The sequence below is a fragment of the Carcharhinus amblyrhynchos genome, chromosome 16, assembly GCF_965287045.1.
Source record: "Carcharhinus amblyrhynchos chromosome 16, sCarAmb.v2.hapA, whole genome shotgun sequence".
NCBI lineage: Eukaryota > Metazoa > Chordata > Chondrichthyes > Carcharhiniformes > Carcharhinidae > Carcharhinus > Carcharhinus amblyrhynchos.
The window spans coordinates 30,217,585-30,239,315 of NC_137339.1; the positions used below are offsets into that span (position 1 = coordinate 30,217,585).

Below are 21,731 nucleotides of genomic sequence, written 5' to 3' on the forward strand. Positions count from 1 at the left end.
ATTTTCCAGTTTTGGGGCTGAAAAATCTCACCCAATAAGTAGAAATGTTGAAGAAGTGATGACCTTGGACCCAGAAGCAGTGCAATAAAGAAAATATGTCATTTCTTTCAAAAGACTAGGAAATATGTAATTGTTTTTAAGGATATTTGAAAGGGATTTTTCAGAGTTTGCATCAATTGTAAAGAGATCAATTGTAACTATTTTTTATTCTTTCACGGGATGCGGACATCTCTGGCTAGGCCAGCATTTGTTGCCTAACCCTAATTGCCCTTGAGAAGATGGTGATATGCTGCCTTCTTGGATCACTGCAATCCACATAGGTACACCCACAGTACTGTTATGGAGGGAATTCCCTGATTTTAAACCAGTGACAGTGAAGGAACTGCGATATAGTTCCAAGTCAGGTATTATGTGGCTTGGAAGGGAAATTACAGGGCTAATATTCCCATGCATGTGCTGCCCTTGTCCATTAAAGTGGCAGAGGTCATGGGTTTGGAATGTAGTGTTGAAGGAGTCTTGGTGAGTTGCTGTAGTGCATCTTGTGAGTTCAACTGTGCACCAGTGGTGAAGGGTGTAAATATTGAAGATGTTGGAGGGGTGCCAATCAAGCTGACTGCTTTATCCTGGATGGTGTCAAATTTCTTGAGTGTTGTTGGAGCTGCACTCATCCAAGCAAATAGTGGGGGATTCAGCGACAGTAATGCTATTGAATGTCAAAGGGAGATGGTTAGTTTCTCTCTTGTTGCAGATGGTTGTTGCCTGGCAATTGTGTGATGCAAATGTTACTTACCACATATCAACCTAAACCTAGAAAATGTCCAGTTCTTCCTACATATGGGCATGAACTGCTTCAGTATCTGATGAGTTACAAATGGTGCTGAACATTGCACAAACATCAGCGAGCACTCCCACTTCTGATCTTATGATGAAGGGAAGGTCAGTGATGAAACAGCTGAAGATGGTTATGTCTAGGCCACTATCCTGAGGTAGCCTTGCGATGATGTGCTGGGCCTGAGATGATTGACATTCAATAACCACACGATTTCTCTCTTGCTTTGTATGAGCCCAAGCATTGAAGAGTTCCCCCTCCCTGCCTCCCCTCCCCACCTTATCCCCCCACCTCCAACTATCACCTCTCCTGATTCACCCCTTCCATTGACGTCAGTTTTGCTGGGGCTCCTTGATGCAAATTTTATCTCGATGACAAGTCTAGAAACTGTCATCTCACCTCTTGCTTTCAGTTTGTTTGTTCATGTTTGGACCTGGGCTTTAACGAGATCAGCAACCTTGTTGTCTTGCAGAACCTAAACTAAGAGCAGGTTAGTAATGAATATGTGCCACTTGAAAGCACTGTCAATGACATCGTTCACTACTTTACTGATAATCGAGAGTAGACTGATGGGACTGTAATTGGCCAGATTCTTGGATAATTAGAAATATAGGTCTATGTAACCTGGTAACCCTTGAGACAGAAGCAGTACCAACAAGATGGAAGTTAAGACGCAGCCATTGACATAGGCAGAATTGTCCAGCTCTTCCCACCAAGGGAGGGGGTGTGGGGGGTAGGGTGGATCTTCTGTGCAACTGAAGTCAACCCCGGCAACAGGTTGTCCAGCAGCGGCATGGGTGAGGAATATAAATTGTCATTGACTTCAGCAGAATCAGAATATTCTGCTGGTAACCATTGGTTAGCCGTCTCTGTCGCAGCAAGGCTGGGGAATCAACCCAAAGAAACTGCAGCAGGGGGATAACAAAGAAAGCATGTTTACAAGGAAACTGCATTATTAATACTGTTAAAAGGGACAGAAAGATGAAGACAGGTTTAGAACAGAGACTGTGGCTTGGACAATTCCACTGTAATGCTTCTGATTTGAAGAGCTGACCAGACTGTTTAGCGAGGTTTATTAAAGGAGCCAGCTAAAGGAATCTTTGGGGAACCTGTTCCATGAAGACTGTCATAAACTTAGCTAAGGAGGTTCTGCAGAAGTGTACTGATTGGGTAACAACAGGCTCTGGGAAGCTCGGATGGAATATGAAGTAAAAGTTACAGCAAGTGAAGATCCGTTGAAAATTTCTTCATCTGGGGGCCATTTGATAAATGTGGTTATGTTTGATTTATTGTTCTCTCATGGGGATCATAATTGAAATAAATTTGCAAAAATCCTTAGTCCTTGCAATCCTTTGAAAGCAGATAATGCAAACTATAATACTTCCTCCAACCCAAATAATTAATTCAGTATTGATTTACAGGTTAGGTATCACTGACAAGTCATGTGAAAAGTGTTTCTTCAGAAGGAACTCTTCAACTGCAAACAAGAAATATATAACAAAACTTACTCCAATTTATAAATCAAAATGTTTAATGAAGAAATTCTGTAATTCCAAACTTGGGGCTTTGGCTTGGGCCAATCCAAGCTTTCCATAATTCCCAACGGGTTCTTATTTATAGTGAGTCAGCTGGTCAGCTGACCATCAAATCTTTCTATAATTGGTTCCATGGTTTACTGGCTCAGCTGACCCTTACAGCTTGTTACCACTAATCACATTACATCTGATAAAAGTTGTCACCGGTTTCTTTCTGACAAAACGTACCTCTTTGTTTCAGGTTCGTCTACTAATTGCAGAAAAAGGTGTGCTGTGTGATGAACGAGATGTTAGTTTACCATTAACTGAACACAAAGAGCCATGGTTCATGCGGCTGAATCTAGGCGAAGAAGTGCCAGTGTTGATCCATGGGGACAATATCATCAGTGATTACAACCAAATTATTGACTACTTAGAGAAGACCTTTGTGGGAGGTAAAGTTTTATTTTTATCACGTGTTTACGGAGCAAAATATAAAATATGCCTTCTGAACATTGTTAATATAAAATGCATGTGGGGAATCACCTTTTATTTTGACTTTTGTTTATCTCATTGTAAGAAGTCTCACAACACCAGGTTGAAGTCAAACAGGTTTATTTGGAATCATGAGCTTTCAGAGTGCTGCTCCTTCCTCAGGTGAGTGGAGTCCACCTGAAGGAGAGGTGCTCCGAAAGCTCATGGTTCCAAATAAACCTGTTGAACTTTAACCTGGTGTTGTGAGACTTCTTACTGTCCCCACCCCAGTTCAAGGCCGGCATTTCCACATCACGTTTATCTCACTGAGAGCAAGGAATGAGTTCATTTTTTTCTTTATAGTTTTATTTCTGATATCTCTCAAACTAATTATTAATTCCAGTCATGCTTGACTAGTTGTCCAACGAATTAAGAGAAGAATTGTTTTATCGTGTGTGACCAAAAACCAACTGGAATCTGTGAATTAATGGAATTGAAACAAGCACTAATTCCCTTTTTAGTCCATGTTCTATAACAATTCCACAAGAATTTCAGTGCCTCTGTGAAGGGAAAGTGGGTAAGCAGGAATGTACATAATATTATTCCTTCGAGTAAAGGTGGGATTTTCTGGCCCTTCCCGTGGTGGCATCCTCCAGTCTCGCCAAATGTGACACCCCCAAACACGGCGGGTTCCCCAGTGATAGGACGGGCAAGCCACACCAAACATCATGGACAAGGGTGGGACCAGAAGATCATTCCAATGGCCAATGACAAGCCGTTGGAAAACATGCTGTTAGGGAGCCTGGAAATCCTGCCCAAAGTTTGTTGCTGGAAAGTAGGTGATGAGAATTTCCGTACAGGGTTCAACTATTTATGCAGTGACAACTTGTATTTATCTAAGATAGAAACATTTACCCACAGTATTTTAAACAAATATAACAATTTATAGTTAGACAGTGCTTTTCATTTAGAAAACTGTTCTAAGTCACTTCACAAAGGATTAAGAAAATATGAATGGCATGGCAAAGGAGGTGATCAAAAGCTTGATCAAAGAGATGGGAATCAATGAGGATCTAAAAGGGAAAGTGGAAGGTGGAGCAGTGGAAGTATTTTGGAAAGAAATTCCTGAACATGGAGATGGGTGTGTGTTATATCTGTCATATCCTAATAATAATGTTGTTGGAAATGGTTTCTTTAGGGTTGTTGTGTGATTTGCTACTTTTGGACCACTAAGTCAATCCTAAAAACAATCATAAGCAAAATACTGCTGGATGCTGGAATCTGAAACAAGAACAGAGACACTGGAAAAACTCAGTAGGCCTGCTAGCATCTATCGGGAGAGAAATGGAGTTAACCGCTGGAATTTTACCAACCCGCCCGCCACAGGAATTGGAGTGGGCGAGGGGCAAAACATGAAAAGGCCTATTGATTTTATGGTTTTAGGGCGAGTGGGGCCATAAAGTCCTGCCCAATGTTTCGAGTCCATAGACTATTTGTCACAAGTGAAAGGAGGGAGAATATGAAGTAGCATCTTTAAGACCAAATGACTGGTGTGAGGGGGGAGGGAGTGTTTGCATTGAGGTAATATATTTGGAATATTTTTCAATAGTGAAAGTGGGTTTAAGATGAAGAAAAATGTCACAATAATGTTGCTGAACTCAACGTTGAGACCCGAGGGCTGAGATGTTGCTCCTCCAGTTTGTGCCGGGCTTCACTGGAGCACCACAGCAGGCAAAGGATGGACATGTGGGTGTACAAGTACGGTGCTGAGTTAAAATAGCCAGCAACAAGAAAGGTGGGGTCTGTTTGTGGACTGATCGGAAGTGTTCCGCAAAACTGTCACCATGTCTATGTTTAGTCTCCCTAATGGAGAGGAGACTGTATTGGAAGCAGTGAATATAGTAAACCAAATTGAAGGAAGTTCAAGTGAAATGCTGTTTAACCTGAAAGGAGTATTTGAGGCTTTGAAATGGGAGGAGGTGAAGGAGCAGGTGTTGCACATTCCGCAATTCCAAGAGAAGGTGCCACATGAAGGTGGTTGGACATGATGGAGGAGTGGACCAGGGTGTCACCAAAGGAGTGGTCCCTGCAAAATGCTGAGGGATGGGTGAGGGGAAGATGTATTTTGCAGTAGCAGCATGCTGAAGTAGATGGAAATGGCGGAGGATGATCCTTTGAATGTGGAGGCTAGTGGGATAAAAAGTGAGGACAAGAAGTGGAGGGGCAGACACGCAGGAAATGGGTCGAACCCGTTAAGTGCTCTGTCAGCCCCAGGTGAGGAGAACCCTCAGTTAATGAGAAAAGCAGACATATCAGAGGGACCATTTTCAAAGGTGACATTATCAGAACTGATGCAATGGAGGCAGAGAAACTGGGAGAATGGGATAGGGTCCTTACAGGAAGCAGGCTGGGAGCAGCTGTAGTCGAGGTAGCTGTGGGTATTGGTCAGTTTGTAATGAATATTGATAGTCAGTCTCTAACCAGAAATGGAGACAGGGGTCAAATAAGGAAGAGAAATGTCAGAAATTGACCATGTGAAGGTGAGAGAAGGATGGAAATTGGAAGCAAAATTGATAAGTTTTCCAGATCCGGATAAGAGCGTGTAGTGGCACCTATACAGTCATCGATGTAATGGAAAAGAGTTGCAGGAGCGGGGCCTGAATTGGACAGGAAAAAGGAATGTTCCACATAACCCACAAAAAGATAGGTGTAACTGGGGCCAATGCAGGTACATATAGCCACACCTTTTATGGGTTTTGCATCTGGTGCCAAATGGTTTGCAATCTTTCTGGTCCCTTTCTTATGGAACAAACCAAATTTCAACTGGAAAGAGCATGAGGCTGATTAGCATAAGTGACTTGCTTTAAATCTCATAAGCAAGTTTGGCATGCGATGATTCCCCCCTCCCGGAATGTTCCCATTCCCCCCTCGATGGAAGTGACATGGCACAAATCACGACTCATCCCTCCAATTGTGGTCCAGGTGTCATGGATTGCGAGGGTGAGCGAGGAGGCGAGTTCCACCTGGCGTAACCTCCAGGGTGTAAAAGGACAAGTCAGCTGCTGCCATGGTGTGGATTGGAGTGGGGAAACTTTAAGGGTGCAGGGGCTTGAGGGGAGCTTGGCTGGGCTGGAGATCTGCAGGTCGGCACCCACCATGGAGTTGGGATTCATGTGGCGAGTATTCTCACCGGCAGCAGAGAGGCCCTTGATGCTGAGCCAGCTAATGTCGCACTGGCTACACTGCTCTCTGTCTGTTTGAAAGGTTGTATAGTTTATTTTTGTCATTCCATCCCAGGCCCCAACTAACAGTTATAAGCACCAGGTCTGGCAGCTGTTGCCTCAATCAAGGGAACTTGTCAGCACCGTTCTTCACAATACATAAACTCTGAAGAGCTTCCTACAATGAGCATTGTAATGTCTAACCACATGGAAATTAGGAAGGTTCTTTGTTCATTCTGAACTGAATGACATCCCTGGAGGATAGTTTGCACCAGAGGTCCGGGTAGGTGCACCCAGAAAATATGCTGCAAGCATTCCTCAATGAGGACCTACTCACAGCCGCCTTGATTGTCTACATGAGAATCACAGAGCTCAGTCCAATCTGTGACATGCTGCTGCCACTCCTGGCACCCCAGGAATTGAGAAACTCCCACAACTGAAATGTGCCAGCACAAAGGGCTGGTTGGATGTGGAGAGGGAAGGCAGAACATACATTCTGAGGGTGGCAGAAGGGGCCAAACCCCTCAGGCTACATCTCACAGTTCATGCACTGACTGCGCAGGTGCATTGAGTATAAAATAGCATGACAACTTCATCCACTGGCACTCGAATATCCTCAGGGTCTTTGAGGACCACCCCAAGCTGCCGGGATGGTTCATGGGAGACGAGAGCTACACACTGAGGTCATGACTGATGATGCAGGTGGGAAGGCCTGAGACCAATGCGGAGACCCATTACAATGAGGCCCACGCTGCCACTCGATCTGTCATTGACATGCTCAGTTCTGCTACCTGGGCCACTCTGGCAGTGCTCTTCAGTACAACCCCCAAAGAGTCTCCTGCATTGTGGTGATCTTTTGTGCCCTCCACAACCATGCTCAGCAGCAGGGTGACACTCTGGTGCAGGAGGACCAGGGGTATGATTCTGAGGAGGAGGCAGACCAACTGGGAGCAGAGGAAGAGCCTGAGGAGATTCCAAGGGTTGGAGGGCAGACGGTGGTAAGGATCTAGCATGCCAAAGGAGGCCATCATTGCTGCCAGATGCTCCTATTAGGAGGCATGCTGTCCGACCCGCCACCCAAAGAAAGCCTGCATTCCACCCACCCCTATTCCAAGAAGCCGGTCCACCTTTCCAGAACCCTTGTCCACACCTCAAAGGACAGTACTTCCCCCTTCCCACCTCCGAGGCTCTCAATTACATCAGGCCGGGGTGATAAGCCTGGGCAGGCTGCCAGCAAATGACTTGTCTAGGAGGGAGGGAGGTGACGGCTCACTATGAGGCAAGCTCTGATGCTGCTCTGGCACTGGTCCAGTTACAGAGCTCCATTCTGAGGGCTCTCACACCATGGGGTGGATGCAGTTGAGTCTCCAGAACACAAAGTGACACAGAGGCTTCCGGTGTGACAGCCCTCAGCAATGGACTTCTTCATTTGGACCAAGCCCTAGCTTCTGCCTGTCTTCTGACTGCACATAGACCTCCGGGCTCATGTCTGAATGAGAGTCAGGGCCGCAGCTAACATTCAAGTGCATTGATGTAGCCGTACCACTCTCTTCAGGAAAAGGGGGGGGTGGGTGCAGAATTCAGAAAGGCTGGAGACTGCCATAGTATCCTGGGTGGAAAGCCTCGGGATGGGTTCCAGTGCATCCTCCTCCCTCAGGGTCCTCATGGGCACCTGGGACACTCCTTGGGATGGAAGGACAGCTGCAGTGAGCTCCAGAAGTCTCTATGTCACCTGGTGCTGCCAGTTCTGGAGGCCCAACTGTATCCAGCCCACTGGTGAGAGAATCCTCAGCAATGGAGCTCTGCATCTGGACCAAGCCCTGGAAGCCCTCGGTGACTGGGCTATGCTCTCAATGCCCACAGTCATTGTCCTCCCTGCCTGGTGCATGTTCCCAAGGCCCTCAGAGATTTGGCCATGCACTGGGCTCTGCCACCCATGGCTACAAATTCCAGGCCCAGGCTTTCCACTACAGTCACCACCCTTGCCTGAGTGCCATGCAACACTGGCACTATCTACTGAGCCTGAAGGCTGTGGGACTCCTCCAAGCAGCCTTGCAGTTGCTGGAAAATTGTTGACACCCTCTCCTGCAGTTCCTGGCTCTGTTTCTGCATCTTGGGTAGCTTTGAGAGAACATTTTTCAGCATCTGGCTGTTTCCTGAGATCCAGCAGACCTCTGCCAGCTCGATGCTTTGGACGTTCCAGACTCTACCTGATGACCCTGAAGCCTATCTGCTAATTCCTCCCACCGCCTCTCCATTGGTGGATGGGTGCAGGTGATGCCTGTGATGGTGGGGTGCACTGACTCCTAGGCTGGTCCCATCAGGTGTTGATCCTGCAACTCAATAAACAAGGTTCAGCACAAAGGAGGGCAAGTGTCTGCGCAGCTTGGAACACACGTAAGACAGGTCATATTGAAGAAGGTTCTGTGGATCCTGATTTCTGTGGCAGAGGCTGACCTTGCAGGCACATAGAGCTCTCTCGTGTGGCTCACCCAAGATCTCCATCGCTCTCTCCTCTCCGACACAACTCAGGAAATTCCCCGCCAGTCTTCTCGCTCTCCCTTTTATTATGGGCTATCTTCTGCGGGAATGAAAGGGGGTGATTGATAGCCTGATGACTGGCTGGCCAGGCTGGTATAGCAGTTGGCATATGTCAGCACTGTGCCCTGACAGGAAGGCGATATGAAGCGGAATGCTAGAGGGATTTGAGGAAGATGCTGGGGGTTTGGATGCTGGAAGACTGCGGCGGTCAGGGAGTGGATAGATGTGGACATTCCAGGTGTGACAATAGGGACTGATGCCAGGATGTGACACATGAGCATTCACCCTTGCAGCTCAAATTAGGTCATTCATTTTCTTTCGGCATTAGATGGCAGTCTCAGTGCAAGACCGTGGGCACAAACTGCCACAGCCACCACATCCCAGGTCACATCCAAACCCATGTTCCTGGGTCATCTGTCTAGTGCACTTCTACAAAAGTTAAAGTTAAAGTTTATTTATTAGTCACAAGTAGGCTTACGTTAACATCGCAATGGAGTTACTGTGAAAATCCCCTAATCACCACACTCCTGTTCAGGTACACTGAGGGAGAATTTAGCATGGTCAATCCACCTAGCACATTTTTCGGATCGTGGGAGGAAACCGGAATACCCGGAGGAAACCCACAACTTGAACAAGTTTTCAACCAAAAGAATTGTTCGCAGTTCACATGTTTAGCTTGTTGAAGGAGAACCATTGTTGTGAGCCTGATAAAGTTAGAAGTCTTTTTCTACTCTTAAATTGTAGTCACAATTAGACTATGAGGTCAAATAGCTTGTTAGGTATCTGTGTTATTGCAGGATTCCCCTGAATAGATGAATGTTCAGCCAGTCACAAAGCTCATGGTTTCTGTGGTTTTTGATCTGGAGGTCAAATTTTCTTTACAGATGGCCTTGGAGTTTTTGGAATCAAACTGGGAGGCTCTTTTACAATGTAATGCATCCAGGTCCTTCAGGGCAAAGATGACACTGTCATTTTCTGTCACTATTGTCTCCTTTAGTGTTCTCTGCAGAATGCCCAGTTCTTTTTGGTTCTTTAGATAAAAAGCTCATTATTTCCAGCTGGTTTTGTGAACATGGCCAATATAAGAATTGTCCATCCAAAATGGCATAGCTGAAAGCCATTGCTATAAAATGAGATAATGGATGAATCTTAACACTTACACAGGATGAATAGCTTTCTATCCAACTCTTATCATCAGGGCTCCCACTCTAGTCCCAACTTGTGTGTTAGGTGAATCCCCAAACAATAGCATGTGTGAATTCCATGGAATGTATCATATCCAAAAAGAGTGGGAGACAAAAAATAAGTAGCTGTAGACTGTTAGCTTAACGTCTGCCATTGGGAAAATGTTAGTATCCATTGTAAAGGATGTAATACTGGAGCATTTAGAAATGCATCATATAATCAAGCAGAGTCAGCAAGGCTTCACGAAGGGGAAATCATGCCCGACAAATTTATTAGATTTATTTGAGGAGTAAAGAGTAGGATAGTTAAAGGGGCACCAGTAGATGTAATATTTTGGATTTCCAACAAGCATTCAATAACATACTACACAAAAGGTTATTCAATAACTTAAGAGCCCAAGGTGTTTTGGGGGGGGGGGGGGGTGGTGGTGCAGTAACACATTAGCACAGATAGAGGATTGGCTAACTGATAGAAGACAGAGTTGGGATGAGAGGGACATTTTCAGGATGGCAACCTGTAACTAGTGGGATGCCACAGGGATCAGTGTTGGGGCCACAATTATTTATAATATCTATTAGAGACTTGGACAAAGGTGATGAATGTACTATTGTCAACTTTGCAGATAAGTGGGGAAGCAAGTGGTGAGGATGACACAAAGGCTGGAATTTTATCACCCTGCCCGCCAAGGGAATCAGAGCAGTGGGGGGCGGGGGGGCGGACCATAGAGAGGTAAGTGAGTGGACAAAAACTTAGCAGATCGAATATAGTGCAAAAAAATGTGAAGTTATGCACTTTGTGAGGAAGAATAAAGGAGTGGAATATTATTTAAATGGAAATAGACTGCAGAGAACTGCAACAAAGAGAGATTTGTTGGTCCTTGTGCATAAATCTCAAAAAGCAAGCATGCAAGTTTAGCAGGTAATTGGAAAGGGAAATGGAATCTTCTGTATTTCAGAGGAAATGGAGTATAAAAGTAGGGAAGTCTTGCTAAAGCTATACAAGTGCTAGTACGACCATAACTGGAACATTATGAACAGTTGGTCCTGTCATCTGAGGAAAGGCATACTGGCATTGGAGGCAGTCCATAACGGACAAACTAGGTTGATCCCAGGTATAGAGGAATTTTATTACGAGTAGAGGGTTGAGCCTGTACACAATGGAGTTTCAAAGAATGAGAGGTGACTTTGTTGGGACATATAAGATTCTCAAGGGGCTTGTCAGGATAGATGCTGAGAAGTTGTTTCCCCTTGTAGGAGAATCTGGGACCAGAAGGCATAATCTTAGAGAAAGTAGTCCTCTGTTTAAGACAGAGATCAGGAGGAATTTCTTTTCAGAGGGTAATGAATCTGGAATTCTTTACCGCAGAGGTCGTAGGGGCTGGGTCATTGATTATGTTCAAGGCTGAGGTGGACAGATTTTCACTTAGTGAAGGAATCACGGGTTATGGGCATAAGACAGGAAAGTGAATTTGAGGATTAAATTAGAACAGTTAAGATCTCTTGAATGACAAGCAGACCCAATGGTCCAAATTGCCTACTTCTGCTCCTGTACAAAGAACAAAGAACAGCAAAGGCATAGGCTCTTTGGCCCACCAAGTCTGTACCAGCACAGATACCTCTCTAATGTAATATTTTCTTGTCTCTATGGGCTACATATCCCTCTATACCTGCCTATACATTATCTATCCAGATGCCTCTTGAATGTTGTTATAGAATCTACTTCCACCACCTCCTCCAGCAGAGTGCTCTAGGCATTTAGCACCCTCTGTGTGAAAAACTTGCTCTTTGCAGCTCTTTTAAACTTTTCCCCTCTCACTTTCAACTTATGCCCCTGAGTAATTGACCCTTCAGCCCTGGGAAAAAGACTTTGACACTCCAACCTATCCATGCCTGTCATAATCTTGTAAACCTCTATCAGGTCCCCCCTCATCCTTTGACACTCCAATGAAAAAAATCCAAGTTTGTTCAACCTTTCTGCATAATCCATATCCTTCAACCAGACAACATTCTGGTAAATCTCCTCTGCATCCTTTCCAATGCAGGAACATCCTTCTGGTCGTGTGGCAACCAGATTGTACACAATACTCCAAATGTGGCCTAACCAAAGTCTTATACAGCTGCCACGAGTTTCCAGTTCCTATACTCAATGTCTCGATCAACGAAGGCCAGCATGATATCCGTCTTCTTGACCATCTTGTCCACCTGAGTTGCCACCTTCAGGAAACTGTGGATCTGCACATCTCGATCCCTTGTTAAGCTCTACCATTTACTGCATATTTTTCTTTGCAGTTTTTAAAGTGGCATCTCAGCCTTTTGGCTAAGATGCAAATGAGATCAAGCCTTGGAGGAGGAGCAATGCCTGCTCCAATCAGCTTGGATCATGTAGATCAAGCCCAAGATGGGAGGTGAGAGCCCTGTTGTGTCAGCTTGAATCGGGAATGTCTCAACTTGTTGGGACTCTGAATTGGACTTGATTGGATTGAATTGGAATAAAAACAAAAAAAAAGACATTCCAAATCACATCACCTCACATTTGTCTAGGTTAAATTCCATCTGCCATCTTTCAGTCAGGACTCTAACAATCCTCCTCACTATCCGCTACTCCCAATCTTTGTATCATCTTCAAATTACTAATCAGGCCACCTACATTTTCCTCCAAATCATTCATATATACTACAAACAACAGAGGCCCTAGCACTGATGGTTGTGGGATACTGCTTGTCACAGATTTCCAGTTAGAAAAGTACCCTTCCATTGCTTCTTTCTGCTTTCTATGCCCAGACCAGTTTTGTATCTATCTTACTAGCTCACCTCAGATCCCATATGACTTCACCTTCTGTATCAGCCTATCATGAAAAACCTTACTGAAGTCCATGTATACAACATCCACTGCCCTGCCCTGCTCAATTTTTCTTGTCACTTCCTCAAAGAACCTAAACAAGTTTGTGAAACATGACCACCCTTCACAAAACCATACTGCTTATTGCCAATAAGCCTATTCTCTTCCAGATGGGAGTACATCCTGTCCCTAAGAATCTTCTCCAATAATTTTCCCACACTGATGTAAGGCTCACAGGCCTGTAATTTCCCCAGATTGTCTCTTCTGCCCTTCTTAAACAGAGGAACAATGTTAGCTACTGTCCAATCCTCTAGTACCTTGCCCATAGCTAAAGACAATACAAAAATTTTGGCCAAGGCCTCAGCAATCTCTTCCCTCGCCTCTCTCAGTATTCTGGGACAGACCATAAAGGGCCTGTGGACTTGTCATAGAATCCTACAGTGCAGAAGAAGGTCATTTGGCCCATCGAGCCTCCACCGATCAGTATCCCACCCAGGCCCTAATCCTATAACCCCATGCATTTACCCTAGCTAGTCCCTCTGACACTAAGGGGCAATTTAACATGGCCAATCCACCCAACCCACACATCTTTGGACTGTGGGAGGAAACCGGAGCACCCGGAAGAAACTCATGCAGACACGGAGAGAATGTGCAAACTCCACACAGTCAGTGACCCAAGCTGGGAATCAAACCCGCGACCTGGCGCTGTGAGGCAGCAGTGCTGTGAGGCAGCACTACTGTGCCACCATGTCCACTTAATGTTTTTCAAAACCTCCAATACCTCCTTCCTTTTTATCCCAACATGTCCTAGAATGTCAACATCCTCCTTTCTACACTCACCATCCACCACACCCTTCTCCTTTGTGAATACTGATGTAAAGTACTCATCATGGACCTCATCTACCTTACCTGGCTCCACACATTCCTCCACTATCCTTGAATGGACCTACCCTTTTCTTAGCTATCCTCTTCCTCCTTATACATGCATAAAAAGCATTGGGATTCTTCTTAATCCTGCCTGCCAAAGATATTTCATGGCCTTTATGCCCCCCAAAATCACTGTTTAAGTTCTTTCCTGCTATCTTTGTATCCCTCAAGAGCCTTTTCCATTTTCAATTTCCTGAAATTTATATTTACCTCCTCCTTCCTTTTCACTAAGCTCACAATATCTCTTGTCATCTAGGGTTCCCGAATCTTGCCACTTTTAATCTTTCATTTTGACAATGACGTACTTGTCCTGAATTGTTAACAACTGACTTCTAAAAGACTCCTACATATCAGAAGTGGATTTACCCTCAAACAGCTGCCCCCAGTCTACATTCCCTAGCTCCTGCCTGTACTGTCGTAGTTAGCCTTCCCTCAATTTAGTACTTTCACTCTGGGACTGTCCCGGGTTACCCACATGTCACATGTCACAGGTGGAACCTAGGGCTGCTGTGACTGACATTATCCTCTGTTAGTTAATTAATTAAAATTTGCATTTAATTTGTGTGGACCCTCTTTTGTTTAAGTAATGACTAAACTAAATTGGTCGGTCAACTAAATTAATTACTCTGTCTTATGATCTTATTCACTTGACCCTTGGCAGCCATCAGAGTCACCTTATGAATGTTCATTTGTTAAAAATAAAAGCTTCCATATGAGCAGAGTCTCTTTAAAGTTATAAATAGGGCATGCCTTCAGCTGAGTACAACAGGCTTTTTAAGGTCAAAATGGAATTTTGTTGAACCACCAATACAATTACATCAAATTTGGAAACTGTTAAAGCTTCAGATTCTAAACGTGATGATTTTTAGGAGCTGTTCCTGTTATACAAATTGTCACCATTATGACCTTTAAGTGGCTTGTGATGTGCAATCCTGCCCTTCTCCTTCCCCTCAAATAGGTGATCTCACTGACATCTTACTTTAGGGAATACAGAGATACAGAGTAGAAAGAGCTGAACCACCTTTGAAACCGCAGCACTTGCACAGTTCAATTCTTCACCATTTTTGGAATGTGAATCAGGGCCATTGGCAGACTTGACTTCCTGAAAATCATTACTGAAGGATTTCTTTCACTGCCATCCTTGAGTCCTGAAAATTAGAAATCAATAGTTAGGGAAGATGACTCTAACATAAGCACTAAATGCCATCTGATACACGGATGGTAGCACAGAACAAATAAATAATTTGTTCAGGAAAGAACACAATTCTTTGATCAAAATTAATCACTCTGATGTCAATTTTTTTAACCATTCAGTTCCAAACTGGTCTTTGAATGGCTATAGCATTTAAGATCCATTCATCCCAACATAATAAAGAGGATAATTTCAAAATCAAACACCCAGTACATAGCAAAGGAAAAATAACTTCCAGTTAAATTATTTGGATGCACTTGTTATCACCTCCCGAGATATTGTCTCGTATTAATGGATAACATAAGTTAGAATATTGCTAAGGTTTAAGACGTAGGAAGATGAAACAATAACCTGATAGAGGTCAATGAGGATGTTACTTCTGATAAAAGATCATTCCTAACCCTGTGCTTCTATTCCCCATTCAGTTCAGGTACACAGCTCTGATCCTGGACCTGACCCCATGACTCACTTATCAGTGGGCCTGTATGCTGATAACAATTCCCGGTCTTGCACCTCTCTTTACTAGTTGGTCCAATATCCGGATCGCCACAGATCTCACCAGTCAGTTAGATTGCATCTACCTTGCTCCCCGGCACATCCGAACATATCCAATAGCCTTCATTTTAAATCTGAAGTAGCTATTGATTCCATTATTGGAAATCAAAAGTTGAATTATAAACAAAGGCCGCTAAATCGATAAAACTGCATTAAATATTACCCTTAGCATACGCATGTTGAATATACACCAAATATACTATCCAGTAAATGTACACCTTCCAGACCTATGATCATTGCCATTTCGAAGGGCGGCAGAGGGAACATCACCAGTTTTCTTTACTCAGAGAGTAGTAAGGGCGTGGAATGCCCTGCCCGCACAGCAGTGGATTCGCCAACATTAAGGGCATTTAAATCGTCATTGGATAAATATATGGATGACATTGGAATAATGTTGGTTGGATGGGCTTTAGATTGGTTTCACAGGTTGGCACAACATCAAGGGCCAAAGGGCCTGTACTGCACTGTAATGTTCTATGTTCTTGCATTTCTAGTAATTAAATGTCTAGCCGGAAATCTCTGGTTGTTCACACCAGCGGGATTCTCCAGATCCACCAGCAGCACACCCCTGTTGACGTAGGTTGGTGTCAATGGGAATTCCCATTGACAGTGGAGGGACCAAAAAATCCTGCCACTAGCAAACAATGTGCTGCCTTCCGCCAGTGGGAAACATACAGCTGGGAGACTGGGGAATCTCGCTCGAGATGTCTGTTACTTATCTTGGTGCAACATTTCGATTTTAAATAGTGTCTGGTGGAAAAGCAATTGTTTAAAACAATTGTGCACATGAAGGTGAGTAATGTAAATACCAGGCACTCTAAGAAGCAATATAACATGGCTAGTGGGTCTCTTTATTCCGCCTGATAACATTACATAACAAATTCAGTAGAGTGCTCTGTGCAGTGTGCATTTTTCCACCTCCTGCACCAGCTGTCCTCATTTCCAGATACACTCATATTTATATGTTGACTTGAGGAGGGAGTGATAGGATAACCAACCTCCTCACTGCTAGCCCCCATTTACACTTCTAGTGATGCCATTCTACATCAGGTACAGGAAAAACAGAGTTCGCAGGTCGAACCAAGTCAGGAGCAGCTTATATCCACCAGAAAGTGGGCCTTTACTGTAGTTACAAGAAAGCAAGTCATCAAGATTATATAACCAACTGTAGCTGACTGCAACAGAATCTAACAGTCGCAGTCTGCAAAATGTAACATTGCCTTTTGCTGAATGCAATCTGTGGGCAGTTGTGTGCTGTAGGCACATGAGAACTGTGGGCATGTGCCCACTAGGTGATAAGCCAAGTCTGAGCAAAACATTTCACGTAGAACCCTCCCAGCCATGCATTCCACTGTGTCAGTCCATATTCTGACTGAATCCAAACCCTTGTCTCAGTATAAATAAATATTTGAAAAATATGAAACTGCACTTCATCAAAGTGCTCATGACTGCCACTTTGATGATTGCAATTGTTTTAATTTGGAGACAAGTGTCTCCTAGCAGCCTCTATGAATTTATACAACTAAATGCAGCTCCCATCCCAGTGCCAAACTCTAAATAAACCTGAACAACAAGTCTACTGATGGGATAAGGGGACTTGAATTAGTGTATAGATGGGAACTGTGATGAAATCTAAACTCAAGCAGCACCAATATTTAATTGGCTTTAAAATCTACTTTTTGTGTCAAATAATTTCTGGATGACATTTCCATCAGTCACATTATATTACAATTTGAAGAATGTTTGATGGTATAATCATGCTAACAGCTATGAAAAATTGTTTTTTTCATCAGTTTGTCCAGTTTGATTGGAAAATAGCTGTCAGGAAAATGGTTATCCTGTCTTAGTTCTAGAATAGGAGGGCTGCATATCCAGCCACTCAATAGAGGTCTCATGATCATAAATTATATATACACAAACATGCACACACACACGTATAGAATACACCGCCTAAGTATATGATAAGTGATGGTATGATTGCTAGACTATTAATCCAGAAACTCAGCTAATATTCTGGGGACCCGGGTTCGAATCCTGCCACGGCAGATGGTAGAATTTGAATTCAATAAAAATTATCTGGAATTAAGAATCTACTGTTGACCATTGTCAAACGTTGGAAAAACCCATCTGGTTCACTAATGTCCTTTAGGGAAGGAAATCTGCTATCCTTGGCTGGTCTGGCCTGCATGTGACTCCAGAGCCACAGCAATGTGGTTAACTCTCAAATGCCCTCCAAGGATAATTAAGGATGGGCAGTAAATGCTGGCCAGCCAGTGACATCTATGTCCCACAAATGAATAAAACAAAAATTTATACACATATATATATATATATATATATATATATATATATATATATGTGTGTGTGTGTGTGTGTGTTGGGGGTTGGGGTGACTCAGTAACTGATAAAAAAGGACAATCCAGTTTCTGGTCTTCACGTATTGATTTACAATATTAATAGGAGTTATCAGTGGCTCAAAAATAAAAAGATTTCTTTTACCACCATGTCCCTCATTCATGAATAATATTTACTTTTTAATGTCTATTTATAGTAGCTACTTGAGTACCAAGTGACAAATTTAGACTATTAGGAGAATAAACAATTTCCCAATTATACATACATTTACAGAAGAAAGGTTTAATGGCAGTTTTTATTCCATGTTTCGTGAAAATGACAATATTCTGACTGGCTCAGGTTGTAGATTTCCCAGGCAGCTGAAATGAGAATCACTCTGCAGCAATGGAAATCCATTGTCCCAGAATGTCTCCCACTTCAATTTGAGGATGCAGCCCTTATATTTTTGTATGCAATCGTTCCAAGGTACATGAAGGAATCAGAAGATGAGAACAAGGAGACCTTGTTCATACCGTCAAGAGAATTGACGTTTTTATTAATCCTCTGACAAAATTTTGTTTACCCAGTTACAGTCCTCTGTAGAATGGGCAGTACTTTTGAGCAAACAATGCTTTCTAGGACATTTTTCCCTTTCATCATCTGCTTCCTATTGTTAATTTATCAAGAAAAAAATAATATTTTGTTCATTTTTTAAATTCCAAAGCATTCACACTAACTGGAATACTGCCCAAACTAATCTCCTGTTTTAAATAGTAGATTGTGCAGTTAACTAGATTAATTGCCTCTCACCATTGGGATCTGTGATTGATTTCAGTTCAAAGAGATGAGTTGAAAATGTGTTGTGTACAATTCTTGTGAAACATCTGGAGTGGTTTCAATAAAAGGACATAACTTCACAGTACAAAACAATCCAATATAGTTCAAACGAGTACTAAAACCACAGTCTTACTCAGTAAGACCACATGGAAACTTTCACACAGGTGAGTAGAGCTGAAATTGAAATTGAAATATGCGTTGTAATAGAAATAGGAAAAAGGAGCAGGAGTATGCCATTCAGTCCTTCAAGCCTACTGTGCCCTTAATTATGATCATAGCCGATCATTGCAACTCAGTAGTCTGATCCCACCTTCCACTCATATCCTTTGATCACCATTGCCCTAAAAACTACATTTAGCTCCTTAAAATCATACAGGGGGGTGGTGATCTTACCAAAAAAATTCTAAGTGCTAAATGAGCATGAAAATGGAAGAGAATCACACTGTTTTATTGGGTGAATTAGAAAGCGAATCTTCCCTCACTTTGAAAAAAAGATGAGTCAGGATTTGTTCCTGGCCAGCAGGGAAAGGGGGTCAGGGCCTAAATTTGCCAAAAGCTGGCAGATGGCAGCAGAGCATGCCATTGCGCATGCTCAGATCCCTTGCAATAGCACAGAACAGAGAGATTTGTCAGGCACCTACCCCCCAGCTATAGCTGGCTTGCACGGCCTGATCACAATCCTTCTGTGAAAATCAGACTTCCAGTGAGACCAGTTGGCTCACAGTGTAACAATAATCTGGGTGATTTAATGGGAAATCCACTGAATTTGTTGTGGGTAGCATATGTCACTTGGTTTTAGAGTATAGTCTGTATGACCACATTTCACCAGTGCTTTATGTGAACTGTCTATTTACTGAATTTAACTATATCTTGTAATGTGCATTATACTTAAAAGTCTGTATATATCAGTAAAGTTAAAGCTGGGTGAAGGAGTAGCATATTGTAGTTAAGCTTTTCTTGTTTCATGTGTTATTAAAAATTAATTGGCAGTCCTGTGACTCTCTTTATCCATGTCTCTGAACAAAAAATAAAAATTATGATGACCTGATTGCGCTATAGTAGCATCAGCTGGGATCGTAACAGTCTCGTGGTCAGGTTGTAAACCTGACATTGACTTTAAATAAGGCTCGGCCTAGACCACACACAGGCTTATTAATGGGCAGAACTATTAGTGGATTATATGATCCAAAACATAACCATCTAATAAAGCCTCACACTTGTAACACCATCAGTTTAACAGAGAACTATTTTCAACACCCAGACTAAGGTCTGGTTTCTGAGCTTAATAGATAACATATCCTCAATTGTGTTGTTCTTACAAGTCCAATAAAAGAAGCACATGCAGATTTATTTTGTAAAAATCAGCAAATTCAACAAATTTCCCAAGTTGAATGGGCTTTGATGCATATGTGCCAATGGTCTACATACTAAATTGCATTGAAAGTGTTATGGACATGGATAAGAGAGAACTGACATGCAATTCTCTTCCTTTACTGTTCTAATCAGTGTGTTTTTGAAAAGGAAGCTGTATGAATTTATTTAATGTATTAAAGGAAGGTGTGTTAACCCCCAAATCTGTGGTCAATTTGAATAACCAGCTTTTATGGGTTTAAATAAATGGGATTGTTTATTTACATGTTCACTCCAAACATCTAACGCTCTGTGACCCAAATGGTATTCACACACGCCCACATCTACATATTTGTACACACCCAAGAAAAATACAGTTAAAACAAATAGTACACTTTACAAGTCATTATTCTTTTGTTTACATGTTTGCCTTGTCTTGTTTCACCAGGCTGGAAATGTTTGCATTTTCCCTCCGGAAGGGTAAACTAGTTAGATTCAAGAGCCGGAGTTGTATAATCAGGCAAGATTTCCTTAAAGAGATGAAGTTTCAGTCGGTCACAAAGTTAGTTACTTGTGATCTTCTTACCAGTCAGTCAGATTTTGGTACTAGTGGACTTGAAAAACAAAAAAAACGAATATCTTATTATGTTGCAGTTGTCAGTTTTAAGGTGTCGCTGCCAATGTTGCTGCTGATTATTACCGAGTGGTTTTCAGACTGACTGGTTACTCCATGGATCCTGAGGTAAAACGATTTGTCATCTGAGGACAATTTCAGTCACATGACCAAGTGACCAATACTTCTATTGTCCATCCAGAATGATTTGAAGTTCAAAGTCATTGCCGCACAATGGGACATGGATGGTGATCCCACACACATAATTTTAATTCATTGTTTTTTGCAGCTCCCTTTTGTTAAGGTTCAAGCTTGGGGCCAATGATCTAGGAGTGCATAGCTTTTGTGTTTTGGGTTAGATAACAGATAAGAGATATGAATTTTCAAATGGTTTTGTATTAGTATATTTATTCAAAGGAGGCACTCCATTCATGGTCTTTCAGTTGAGAACTTTTCAGTGACGTGAGATAGCTCTAAGTCTATTCAGAATATTCAAAATTCACCTGAGTGTTGGCAGTCATTTTAGCAGCCTTATAATGCCCATTTTAAAAAGAAAGTGGAGTTCAAGAAAATTCCATACTGAAAACAGTTCAAAGTTATGAATACAACTGTACATGACAAAAGATCAACAAAACTTTTCAGAAACCGAAAGGATAATAGTATTAATCAGTTGCTATCTCTCAGTCTAACAAAAAGTAATGAGTTTCTAGTGATAACAATACTAATGTATGATGCAGAAAATTGGGAATCAATGAAGACTGAAGAGAAAGAAATGGGTCCATTTGGCAAGAATGTCACTATAGGATACCTAATAAAATAACAAGAACAGGGATTAACATAACACAGAGAGAATATAAACATAGAAATTACTGTTTCGATGATGGCTTATGATTGTGTTCATACTGTATTCTCTATTTCAATGAAGGTTTCAACTCATTTCAAAATAATGAATTAATACATTTCTGCTAAAATGGGCACTGAAGTGCAATAAGCACTTGTGCATTATTATGATGAGCAGTGATTTTTTTTTGGACAAAGAGTTCCAGATCCCCATCCCACCGTCTAGAAGAAACAATTTCCCTTTGATTCCTTTCTATACCTTCTAAGGCTGCCTCGCTAAATATTTTTAAGACGCGGGTTGATGGGTTTTTGATAAGAGAGGGGATTAAGGGTTATGGGGAGAAAGCGGGAAAGTGGAACTGAGCAGCGACAGATCAGCCATGATCTTATTGAATGGCGGGGCAGGCTCAAAGGGCTGGATGGCCTACTCCTGCTCCTATTTCTTATGTTCTTATGTTCTTATAATCTATGCTCCTGGTTA

General features: G+C 42.6%; 1 protein-coding gene across 2 annotated transcripts in view; it reads left to right on the forward strand.

Moving 5' to 3' along the window:
* gdap1l1 (ganglioside induced differentiation associated protein 1-like 1) overlaps nt 1-21,731 on the forward strand; it is a 62,071-nt gene that overhangs the window by 12,312 nt on the left and 28,028 nt on the right. For both annotated transcript variants that reach the window (XM_080204424.1, XM_080204425.1), the window contains exon 2: nt 2,606-2,798. In XM_080204424.1, the coding sequence (XP_080060550.1) occupies nt 2,606-2,798 (193 nt within the window). The remainder of the gene's footprint in view (nt 1-2,605; nt 2,799-21,731) is intronic.